The 11,522-nt window shown below is 45.1% G+C and overlaps 1 protein-coding gene across 1 annotated transcript in view; it reads right to left on the reverse strand.

The window, feature by feature from the left end:
• The window catches only part of LAMB4 (laminin subunit beta 4), an 83,877-nt gene that overhangs the window by 71,239 nt on the left and 1,116 nt on the right, over positions 1-11,522 (reverse strand). Inside the window, exons 2-4 of the mRNA XM_029910831.1 lie at positions 10,665-10,730; positions 8,985-9,142; positions 2,376-2,511 (exon numbers count right to left, since the gene is read on the reverse strand). Coding sequence (XP_029766691.1) covers positions 2,376-2,511; positions 8,985-9,142; positions 10,665-10,730 — 360 coding nt within the window. The remainder of the gene's footprint in view (positions 1-2,375; positions 2,512-8,984; positions 9,143-10,664; positions 10,731-11,522) is intronic.

Genomic DNA, 11,522 nt, shown 5'->3' on the forward strand with positions numbered 1-11,522 from the left:
AAGCCAGTGAGTGGACTCGGGGCAGGGGCCACCGGGGGGGGGGGGGGGGGGCGCGGGGGGGGGGGAGCTGTGCACCCTTCAGGGGAGTTCAGGGGGTGGGGAGGGAGGAACCTGATCTGGGAAGCAGCCCCTGGGCATGACTGGCCCCTCGGCTCTATAAAGGCTCGTTAGGATTTGCCCATCAATGAACCGATGTTACCGGGGGAGGATGGGGGGGCAAGGTGGAAGTTTCGCCTAGGGCGCAAAATATCCTTGCACCGGCCCTGCCTCAGAGTAAGAGTCATAACTTAATGGTAGACGGTAGGGTGACCAGACGTCCCGATTTTATCGGGACTGTCCCGATATTTGCTTCTTTGTCCCTCGTCCCGACCAATGTTTGGTCGGGACACTGGACAAAAAAGAAATTTTGCCCTCCGCTCTGGCGCTTGCGCCCCCCCCCCGCCCCGGCTCCGCCCCCTCCTTCCCCCATTGGCTCCCTCCCCAAATCCCTGCCCTGGCCCTGCCTCTTCCCCAACCACGCAGCATTCCTCCTCCCTCCCAGGCTTGCAGCATGGCGGCGCAAGCCTGGAGGGAGCGGGTGGCGACGGTGCCTGGATCCTGGAGCTGGTGCGTCAGCTCCGGCACCCGGGCACCGGGCGGGCAAAGGGGGGCTGGCAAGGGAGGGAGACGGGGGGCTCAGCTGTGAACCCCCCCGCCGCGCCAGAGGGCTTCTGCCCGGGCTGCTGCACCCGGGGCCGAGAGCGCAGCCTGGAGGCTGCTCCAGCCCTGCAACCCGCAGGGCAGTGCGGTGGGTCCGGTCGGGGGCAGCGCGGAGCGGGCAGGGGCCAGGTGGGTGGCGCGGGGGCGTGGGCCGAATCCCTGCTGCTGCCGGGGAGCCCCGCGCCTCTCCCTCCCGCTCGCGGCTGCGGCTCCTTCCCGGCGGGACGCGCCCCCCGGTCTGCCCCGCGCACATGCAGCGCGCGTCCAGCTGCTCCTTCCCGGCGGGAGGGAGACTAGGCGCGGGGGATGCGCGCCGCATGTGGCCGGGGCAGCGGGAGGCGCGTCCCGCCGGGAAGGAGCCACAGCCGCGAGCGGGAGGGAGAGGTAGGGTGACCAGAAGTCCCGATTTTATCGGGACTGTCCCGATATTTACTTGTTTGTCCCACGTCCCGACCGATGTTTGGTCGGGACCCTGGACAAAGAAGCAATTTTTGCCCTCCACTCCGGCTCGCGCCCCCCCGGCCCCGACTCTGCCCCCTTCTTCCCCCATTGGATAGCACCCCAAATCCCCGCCCTGGCCCCACCTCTTCCCCATGCATGCCGCTTGCACGCCGATCAGCTGCATGGCGGCGGCGCAAGCGCTGGAGGGAGGCCGGACACCAGCGTGTGTGGCGCGGCCACCATGAAGATTAAGAAGATGGTGCGGTGCAGCAGCTGCACCTGGAGGCCAGTGGAGGAGGGATGTGTGGAGGGGGGATGGAGGGAGGAGGGTCGGGCAGTTGCTCCGAGTCCGCGCCTCTCTCTTGGCGCGGCGGCTGTGGGGGAAGGTCTGGGGTGCGGGCGCTGTAACCCGAAACCTCCCGCCCGTGAGTGGAGCGGAGTCTGGTGGGGGAAGAAGGAAGCGGCTCGGCTCGGCAGTCCCACACACACCAAGGGGGGAGCGCTCCGGTTTGTTCACTGGAGCTTATGGCAGCTACAGGGTGGGGAAGGGGGGGTCTGTGCCTCCTTTGCGGGGCTCTCTCAGCCCCGGGTGGGTTCTCGCTGCCCCTTGCTCCTGCGGCCTTCCCGGCCCCACCCCCCTGGGACTTTGCCTCCTGCACCAGCCTTTGTGTGCGGCCGCACCACACACGCTGGTGTCTGGCTTCCCTCCAGCGCTTGCGCCGTCGCCATGCAGCTGATCGATGCGCAAGCGGCGTGCGTGGGGAAGAGACGGGGCCAGGGCGGGGATTTGGGGAGCTATCCAATGGGGGAAGGAGGGGGCGGAGTCGGGGCGGGTGGGACGCGAGCCGGAGTGGAGGGCAAAAATTGCTTCTTTGTCCAGTGTCCCGACCAAACATCGGTCAGGACGCGGGACAAACAAGTAAATATCGGGACAATCCCGATAAAATCGGGACGTCTGGTCACCCTAGGTACCCCATGGCTGAAGCCCCAAGCCCCCAGCTCTCCAACCCCATGGCTGAAGGCCAAACCCTCCACATGGCCAAAGCCCTGGGCCGCACCCCCACTCTTGGGCCCTGGAGTTATTTTAGCATGTTGGGGGAGAGGGGGCCTCAGAAATAAAATGGTTGAGAATCCCTGCCATATTGTCTTATAGTTTCATAAAGTGATGATTGCAAATATTGATTAGAATAAGCTAAACTAGCCAAGTTGAGAAACATTACTTGACTGTAACCTACCATTTTCTGACTGCCACCACTTCTTTTTCCGGTCTGGCTCAAAAGTTGTGATAACATTTTCAATTGGGTGACTGTTGGGATGGGCATAGGGATTATATGGGTATCTGGAATCACAAAGGAAGCATTTCTGTTCACCCTAAAAAACAGAATAAGCAAGACAAACTATCAGTGCAATCTCTGCCCCCATTGTCCAGTAGATTAGCACATGCCTTGGTGTTTTCAGGATTGGGGCCTGTCTCTTGGGACCTGATTCTGCCAACACTCATGCACACACTTAACTTTACGTGTGAGTAGTCTCATTGAGCCCAGTGGGCTGTCTCATGTGCAAAAAAAACACATGTGCATACTGTAGGACGGGGGCCTTGGTTAGCCAGAGCCCAAATTTGGGGACCATCAGGGCATGCCAGAAGAATACCTGTTTCCCCCAGTTTTTTCTGAGGAGGGGGAGCTTAAAAGGAAAATGTGAATCAATTTGTGATGGTGTTTGGTACTGATGTCAGGAGGAGCTTGTTTCATGGGCAGGGAGTTGCCGAGGGGGAACTTTATTAGAAAATTAAAAACTCTTTTATCTCTTTTGTTACCGGTGCATAAAGTTTTTCAGCACCGGCAGTGTGAGAGAGAGCATAATAAGATTCTGGAGTGAGGACCGGGGAAGGATTTGTGCTCGTAAGGCTGGAGAGGCTCTTGGAAGGAGAACCTATTAAACTGTTATTAAAAATTAAATTATGTTCTTAAAAATTAAATTGGTTTACAAACAGATATATGAACAGCTGATTCTAACAGATTCATCCTTGGCTGCACATTGCTATTAAGACACCAAATACAAGTAACACATTTATGCCAATATGAAGCTGGCTAGCAGCCTCGGGAGGAGGCCAGGTGATCCTTTTTCTTTATCCTGCTTGTGGAAGGTTGGGTGTTCTACTCACTTATGGTCTTATGTTGTATATAAAATGTTTGCGTGTTTTTAAAGTGTATAATCCCCAGGGAATTAGTAAATATTGTACAGAATATATACACGTATGTATGTAACGTATATAATTATTTCATAGATTGTAAACACTAATGAATTTATATTATATGCAACCATTACTACGGTGTGTCTGACCCTGAATGTGTGTATATATAAATAGAAAAAATATCCCACACACTTCATTTTAAAAGGCTATTTTTATAGAAAGCTAAAGCTACAAAAATGCTTAGTAGGGGTGGAGATCACCAAGCCTCAGGTTTGTATGGACATGTATAATATGATACTGACTTTGCTTACTTTGACCTTGCCTGGTAGATTTTTGCTCTCTACATGACAAGCATATGCTTGTCTTACATAGCAAAATCTGCCAGGTTACGTTAATCTCTGAAATTTGCAGTTTTACACCTTCTCCAATAGCACTTTTTCTTCTTTTCCTTGTAAAATTTGTATACGTACTAAGTAGAATAATATTTTAAATCACATATTTTACATAATCATGCAATTTAGAAACATACAGTCACACTTTATAAACAGGACTAAAATATATACAGTGCTCTCTTTCTAAACATAAATATCAAGCTGTGTTTTGAATCTTGAATCAGAATTTTCAATAAAATGTTCAGATCAAGCCTTCAATGGGATTTCTTAAAGTGCCTAAAGTTAATCACCTGCATAAATCTTTGTTGGATTGTGGCCTATTCTGTTCCCTCTGTTACTCTGGATTTTCATTAGAACAGTATCATAACATTATTTCTAATGATGTTTCAGCAAGCTGCCAATTATGCACACAAAATCAGAGAACACACACTGAGCATGCAATCCCAAAATGCTATTGCTGAAACAATGTATTCTAATTTCAGTAACAATCTTTATTCATCTGCCCTCCTTTATGTTATTAATTAGGGCACTTAGTACTTTGCATCTTCCATTTGATGGCCTCAAACTGAATCTCACAACAGCCCTGTGTATGGAAGTATTAGTATCTTCATTTTACAGATGAAGAAACTGAGACACATAGAGGTTATTAGTACAAACTATTTATATAACATTTTCAGTGTACCTGACACTTTACAAAACATAAAGTCATACTCTCTGCTCCATAGAATTAACAATTTAAGGGGAGAAAACCTTAGAGGAAACAACAGATGAGATACTGGTTACAGCAAATGAGGGTGTGGAGAGATTATTGGTGAGTACAACATGGTAGCAATGATTGTGGGGACAAAATGGGTTTTAAAAAGAGATTTGAGAGGTCATGGGGGTGGGGATTGTCCGAGCCTTGGTTCTTCCCCACTCCCCTCCACTCCCTGACCTATGCATGGAGGGAATGTAATCAACATCCTTTTCCAGGGCTGTGGTTACCCCTCCCTCTGAAGCAATATGATACAGGATTGGAAATTATGGGGATATGGATTAGTGATATGGGAATTAGTAGCTTTCTGCTGTTCACCTGCTGTAATATCTTTGTTAATCAAATACAAATGTTGACAATCATTTTTTCAGTTAATGTTATGTTCTCAGAAATAAAATAAAATAATAATAAGCAGAAATATCACAAAAAATCCAATGTAAAACAATGTTCACACGAGTGTTCTCATTCGTGTAGCTTTCTTGGAGACAGATTCTAACTTGAGGTGCTCAGTTGTACCATGTTCACTAATCACAAATATTTACAATAACAGCTTTTCTCTTGTAAGAACCCCTGACATGGGTCACCAGTGGGGAAAGAATGCAGGACTCTCATTGGTTAAAAATGCTGGCCTTGCTCCAGCAAAGCAATTATTTTAGCATGTGAGTAGTTTCATTGACTCCAGTGGGACTATTCACATATGTTAAGTTATGCATATACTGAAGTCCTTTGCTGCATTGGGGCCAGAGTGCTCAGCACCTTATAGGGTCAAGCCCCCAAAGCACAGGCCTTCACTCTTTGAGCTGAAGGAATAACCCCATTAGGTGGTAGCAGTAGTAGGCTCTTATCCTCTATGCAAAATAATAACTAGAGACGACATGACACTTAACCAGTGTCAGATCACACAAATCATTGTGCAAATGTCTCAAGAATGGCTGTTCATCTTAACAATATCATATTCACATGATATTAAATAACAAATAAAAGGAAGTTCTTCTTCACACAGCACACAGTCAACTTGTGGAACTCCTTGCCTGAGGAGGTTGTGAAGGCTAGGACTATAACAGCGTTTAAAAGATAACTGGATAAATTCATGGAGGTTAAGTCCATTAATGGCTATTAGCCAGGATGGGTAAGGAATGGTGTCCCTAGCCCCTGTTTGTCAGAGGGTGGAGATCGATGGCAGGAGAGAGATCACTTGATCATTACCTGTTAGGTTCACTCCCTCTGGGGCACCTGGCATTGGCCACTGTCGGTAGACAGGATACTGGGCTAGATGGACCTTTGGTCTGACCCAGTACGGCCGTTCTTATGTTCTTATGTTCTTATCAAGGGTAGGCATGAGCAAACAAGATTATTCACTATTCATTATTTCTCATTCCTCAATCTCCTGGTTAAAAAAGTTGCAGTAAACAACATGTGCATCTAAGGCCACACAAAACAAATATCAGAGTAAATCGTTATAGGGAATAGTTCACGAATAACCATGTTGCCTGAGAATTGTTCATTCAAACTATTTGGTGGATAATTACAAAAAGTGAAGAGATTCACAGAAAATAGGACTAATTCACAAACTATTTGAGAATGGAAAAAGTGGTTAAATTCATCAGATCGTTGATTTACAATGAATAAGATGACCAGCACTAGCTCGATATGCACCATCTGACTATCTTAGTTCTGGAGTATATTATACTTTAAACATGTCACAGCACTTGACCAGAAGGTGATAAATAGTAATTTTAAAATTACCTCTAAAATGAGCAATGTCTCATTAACTTCCTCTGCAGTTCACATCTGGTATTTAGTGAAAAATATTTTTTTCTCATGATTATTTATTAACTTCATGGGACTATGTCCTACAGTCCTTGCTCAGGGAAACTCCCATTTATATCAGTAGGAAGTTTGATAACAGGCAATGACTGTTGGATACGCAGAGCCCTATCCATCACTTCCCTGTCGCCTACGCTCAGCTGCACAGAGATGTGGGTCCCTTCAGAGCTGGGCTCCAGGGCATACACAGCGTGCAGACTCCCTCCATACGTTTCTACGCATCTGGCCCCTTATGTGGCAAAGCCAGATTGATTTTAGTGCAGGCAAGGCCCACTGCAGCCAGGTGGAAGGGGATAAGATGCATCTATCAAGATAATGAGTTTATCTAGTGCAAACAGCTTTGAATTCATTGCAACTCACTGAATTACAACAACCCAAATAAATGTGTCGCAATGTCAGAACTGACAGTTTTAGCAGCTTTTTCGGGGGAGGGCTATGTTTGCTCATGCTGGCTCCTATTCCTCTCTGACGGTCACAAAACTGTCCGGGAAATCAGCCTAACCTCCCTGCATAGTCAAAGAGCTTACATACGCTGTTATGTTTTTCATACACAAAGAATGGTTGCTCAATTAATTACTTTTTATTTTAAATTACACAACAAAACAGCAACATAAGAGAGCACATTGTGTATGTGTCTCCTCTGCAACACACTACATCTAAACTGAACACAAAATGGCAACTGCATCCAGCAGACTCTTAGGCGCAGAACCCCGAAGGTATTTAGGTGCTTAACGCCATTGAAATCAGTAGGAGTTAGGATTAGATCCTGAAAGGCATTTAGGCACCTAAAAGATTTATAGGTGCAGTACACAAGAAACAAAATCTTGCCACTGGGGGTATATCTACACTTTGGGCTGGAGGTGTAATTCCCAGCATGAGAAGACATACCCAGGCTAGCCCACTAAAGGTAGAGCATAGCTGTGGTGGCATGAGCCGTGGGAAGAGTTAGCCACCTCAAATATATGCTTAGCATCTTGGATAGGTATGTACTTGGGTGGCTAGCCCCTCACACCGACACGGCTACACTATTTTTAGTGGGCTGGCTCAATCAGAGCTAGTGAGGGCATGTCTCCTTGAACTGGAATTCACACCTCCAGCTTGAAGTGTAGACAGCCTTACAAAACTACATTCTTCACATGCATGAATGCCCACCAGACTGACAAATACTGTGTATGTTTGCCTTTATGAGGCATTTTACAGGAAAACTACTTGAGGACGGCAGCAGCAAAGTGTCACTGGAGATTCATGTATTCATTTGTGAATACATTGAGTAGTCATGGGATAAGAAGGAAGGTCCTCTCATGGATCAGTAACTGGTTAAAAAACAGGCTACAAAGGGTAGGAATAAATGGTCAGTTTTCAGAATGGAAGGAGGTAAATAGCGGTGCCCCCCAGGAATCTGTACTATGACCAGTGCTGTTCAACATATTCATAGATGATCTGGAAAAAAGAGGTGAACAAAAAAGAGGGGGCAAAATTTGCAGATGATAGAAAACCTACTCGAGATAGTTAAGTCCCAAGCAGACTACAAAGAGCTACAAAAGGATCTCACAAAACTGTGTGACTGGGCAACAAAATGGTAGATGAAATTCAATTTTGATAAATGCAAAGTAATGCATATTAGAAAACATAATCCCAACAATACAAACAAAATGATGCAGTCTACATTAATTGTTAAGACTCAAAAAAGATCTTGGGAGTCATTGTGGATAGTTCTCTGAAAACATCCGCTCAATGTGCAGTAGCAGTCAAAAAAGCGAACGGAATGTTAGGAATCATTAAGAAAGGGATAGATAAGAAGAGAGAAAATATCATCATGCCACTATATAAAGCCATGGTACACCCACACCTTGAATACTGCGTGCAGTTCTGATTGCCACATCTCAAAAAAGATATACTAGAATTGAAAAAGGTACAGAGAAGGGCAAAAAAAAAATGATTTAAGGGTATGGAAGTTTAAAAAGACTGGGACTTTTCAGCTTGAAAAGAGATGACCAAGGGGGGATATGATTGAGGTCTATACAATCATGAATGGTGTTGAGAAAGTGAATAGGGAACTGTTATTTTCTCCTTCACATAACACAAGAACTAGGGGTCACCCTGTGAAATTAACAGGCAGCAAGTTTAAAACAAACAAAAGGAAGTACTTCTTCACAGTACTTCCTTGAACAGTCAATCTGTGGAACTTGTTGCCAGGGAATGTTAACTGTAACGGGGTTGAAAAAAGAACTAGATAAATTCATGGAGGATAGTTCCATCAATGGCTATTGGCCAAGATGGTCAGGGATGCAACTCTATACTCTGGGTATCCCTAGCCTCTGACTGCCAGAAGCTGGGAGTGGATGACAGGTGATGCATCACTTGCTGATTGCCTGTTCGGTTCATTCCCTCTGGGGCACCTGGCATTGGTCACAGTCAGAAGACAGGATACTGGGCTAGATGGACCATTGGTCTGACCCAATATGGCCATTCTTATGTTCTTATGTCTCACTGATGCATTGCCATTTCTGTTGAGAAATTAAACATCATCCTGAAGGCTACTACCAAGCTGTCTTCCTGCCCTAATAGAATATATACTTTCACCAGGTATATTTCTTGTCATCTGCTAATTATTTAAACATATCTAGAAGCATCTTCTTATAATGTGCAGTTATTTTATAAATAAGAATAAACCAACCTCAAGGTAGCCTATAATGCAGTATTTCTGAGGGCCAGTCAGTCCACAAACTGATGAGGCTGTTAGTTGCTCACTGCGACCCACTAGAAGATCTCCAATGGTTGTATGACAGGAGCCACTATCACAGTCATCCTCTGCATGCAGGAGACTTAACAGCACTGAACACAAAAGAAGACAAATACAGCTGTAATGATGTGACAGGCTCAGCTATATGCTCCAGAGAAAAGCAGCTACACTGCAACATCACCTGAATTGTCCTTTGTCTACACTTTCCTTTTGTCCTTTGTTAAAGCTGCTTGACAGGATGCAAAAGAGCTTCTCTGATTCATAGGTTCATAGATTCCAAGACCAGAATGGACCATTTGTCTGACCTCCCGTATAAGACGGGCCATAGGAACTTCCCCAAACTAATTCCTGTTTGAAATAGAGCATGTCTTTTAGAAAAACATCCCATCTTGATTTAAACTTTGCCAATGATGGAGAATCTACCACAACCCTTGGTAGGTTGTTCCAATGGTTAATTACCCTCCCTGTTAAAAATGTGTGCCTTATTTCCAGTCTGAACACACCTGCTGCAGATCATTATAAATAAATTGGTAACTAGCATATTGCACATCAGTGCTAAAATTTTGATCAATATTACATTGTGCAGTAAACATGTGAAACTGCCAGGCAGTTGCTTTGTGCTTCATATGTAGATATAGCAAGCATTGATGCAGTATTATTGATAACATCACAGGTGACCCCATGAACAGGGCCAGATTCTGATCTCATTTACATTAATATAAATCTGGAGTAACTCTGCTGATTTCAATTGAGTTGCTCCAGATTTATAACAGTGTAACTGAGACTGGAATCCAAGTCAGTGATTCCTTAGCTTGTCAGATTGCTTGAACTGAGCCCCTAGCTTTTTCCAGGAGAAGATGGAAGTTTAGGAACAGAAAATAATTAGGAATCAGATAATCACAAAGCTTTATGGCTTGCTTTGCCCGACATGACTTTCAATATTTTCCTCCCAGTAAGTTAAGATTTTCCTTGCAGGGTTTTACCCTTTTAGGCAAGTTCTGTCCTGAAACATTGAACAGGAATGGAAGCCTTGGAGGCATCATTGTTTAACTCTGCTTGGCTCAACTTCTGATAAAAATTGTGATCTAGGATTCCAAGGGAAACTAGAGACATTATTAATGCAGTTTTAGAAATAGCAGAATAGCATCAATTAAGAGTGTTTGTAGGGAGTGCTGAAACTGTCAAACTTCAATTTATGGCTTAGGATATATTTCAGACAGGCAGCTTATTTACAAGCATTTTCAGTGGTCAAGTAATAGGAGTGTTTGATTAATCTGCCCTGCTTTGCTTCCCAGATTCACATTTATCAACTGTTGGCAGGCATGGGTTACCTGTTTTAGGGCCTGACCCAAAGCCTATTGAATACAATGGGAGTGTTTCCTTTGACTTTAATGAACTTTGAATCAGGTCTTTGGAATGGAGGTGCTGGAAAGAGGAGTTATTGTAGTGTTGCACCTGTGTCTAACCAGGACTATATTTCAGTAGAATTTAATAACCATTTAAAACACTAGAGGAAAGATGAAGCAATGTAATGAAAGGCTGGGAAAATATGTAAATTACACAATATTAACCAAAAAGGTTTAGCCTGGACATGTGTAAAGTATTTGCACTTACCAAACTTTAAAAGAATGATCAGCTCAAGCCACATTCTTTTATGTGACAACCAAACTAATTGGATACCTGCAGGAGGAAAAGAAACCTGTTATGACATTTAACATTTTGCCTCATCAAACCTCTCCTAATTTGTACATTATGCTCAGAGCTGCCTTATATTAACTGATACCACTGAAATAAAAATACAAACAGATGAAAAGAAAATACAGGCTTTGATTTCCTGCTAGTGACTAACAGCTACAAAGCAAAAGAACATCTCAAAATTGCTTTTGATAAGATTTCAAAAGATTATTGACACTTAAAAATAAAAATAAAATGCTATAAGCAGAAGTCCCATCTTATCATTTAAATATAACCCATTTAACCTAAAACAGATCAAGTGAGGCATGATAATTGTCTCATGCCCATATGCATAGCAGAAACAATGTTATGAGTGAGTCATTAAGCATGTGCAATGAGGAAAATAGTTAATAGCCCTGGACCAGGTGCTCATGCCCTGCAGAAAGACTTGTGGAAGGGGAATCATCGGGAAACAGAGGTTTTTCTTGTGAGATTTTCTCTGCATCCTTCCCTCCAAGGGAAGGATTAGCAATCAGAGTGGGGGAGAAGCGAGACCTATAAATCCCAGGGGTCTCGGAGAAAGCAGATGGCAGTCTCTGTGCCTGCTTGCCTGACACCTCAAATGAAGCCATGCTGTCCCCAGTGTACATTATAACCCACTCCCTTTCAAGAGGGGCAAGCAGACACAGAGGACTTGTTGATACTGCTTGTAGCCAGGGCCGGCTCCAGGCACCAGCTTGTCAAGCAGGTGCTTGGGGCGGCCGCTCGGGAGAGGGGCGGCACATCCAGCTATTCGGC

The sequence above is a fragment of the Terrapene carolina genome, unplaced genomic scaffold (assembly GCF_002925995.2).
Source record: "Terrapene carolina triunguis isolate 2854851 unplaced genomic scaffold, T_m_triunguis-2.0 Scaffold68, whole genome shotgun sequence".
Lineage (NCBI taxonomy): Eukaryota > Metazoa > Chordata > Testudines > Emydidae > Terrapene > Terrapene triunguis.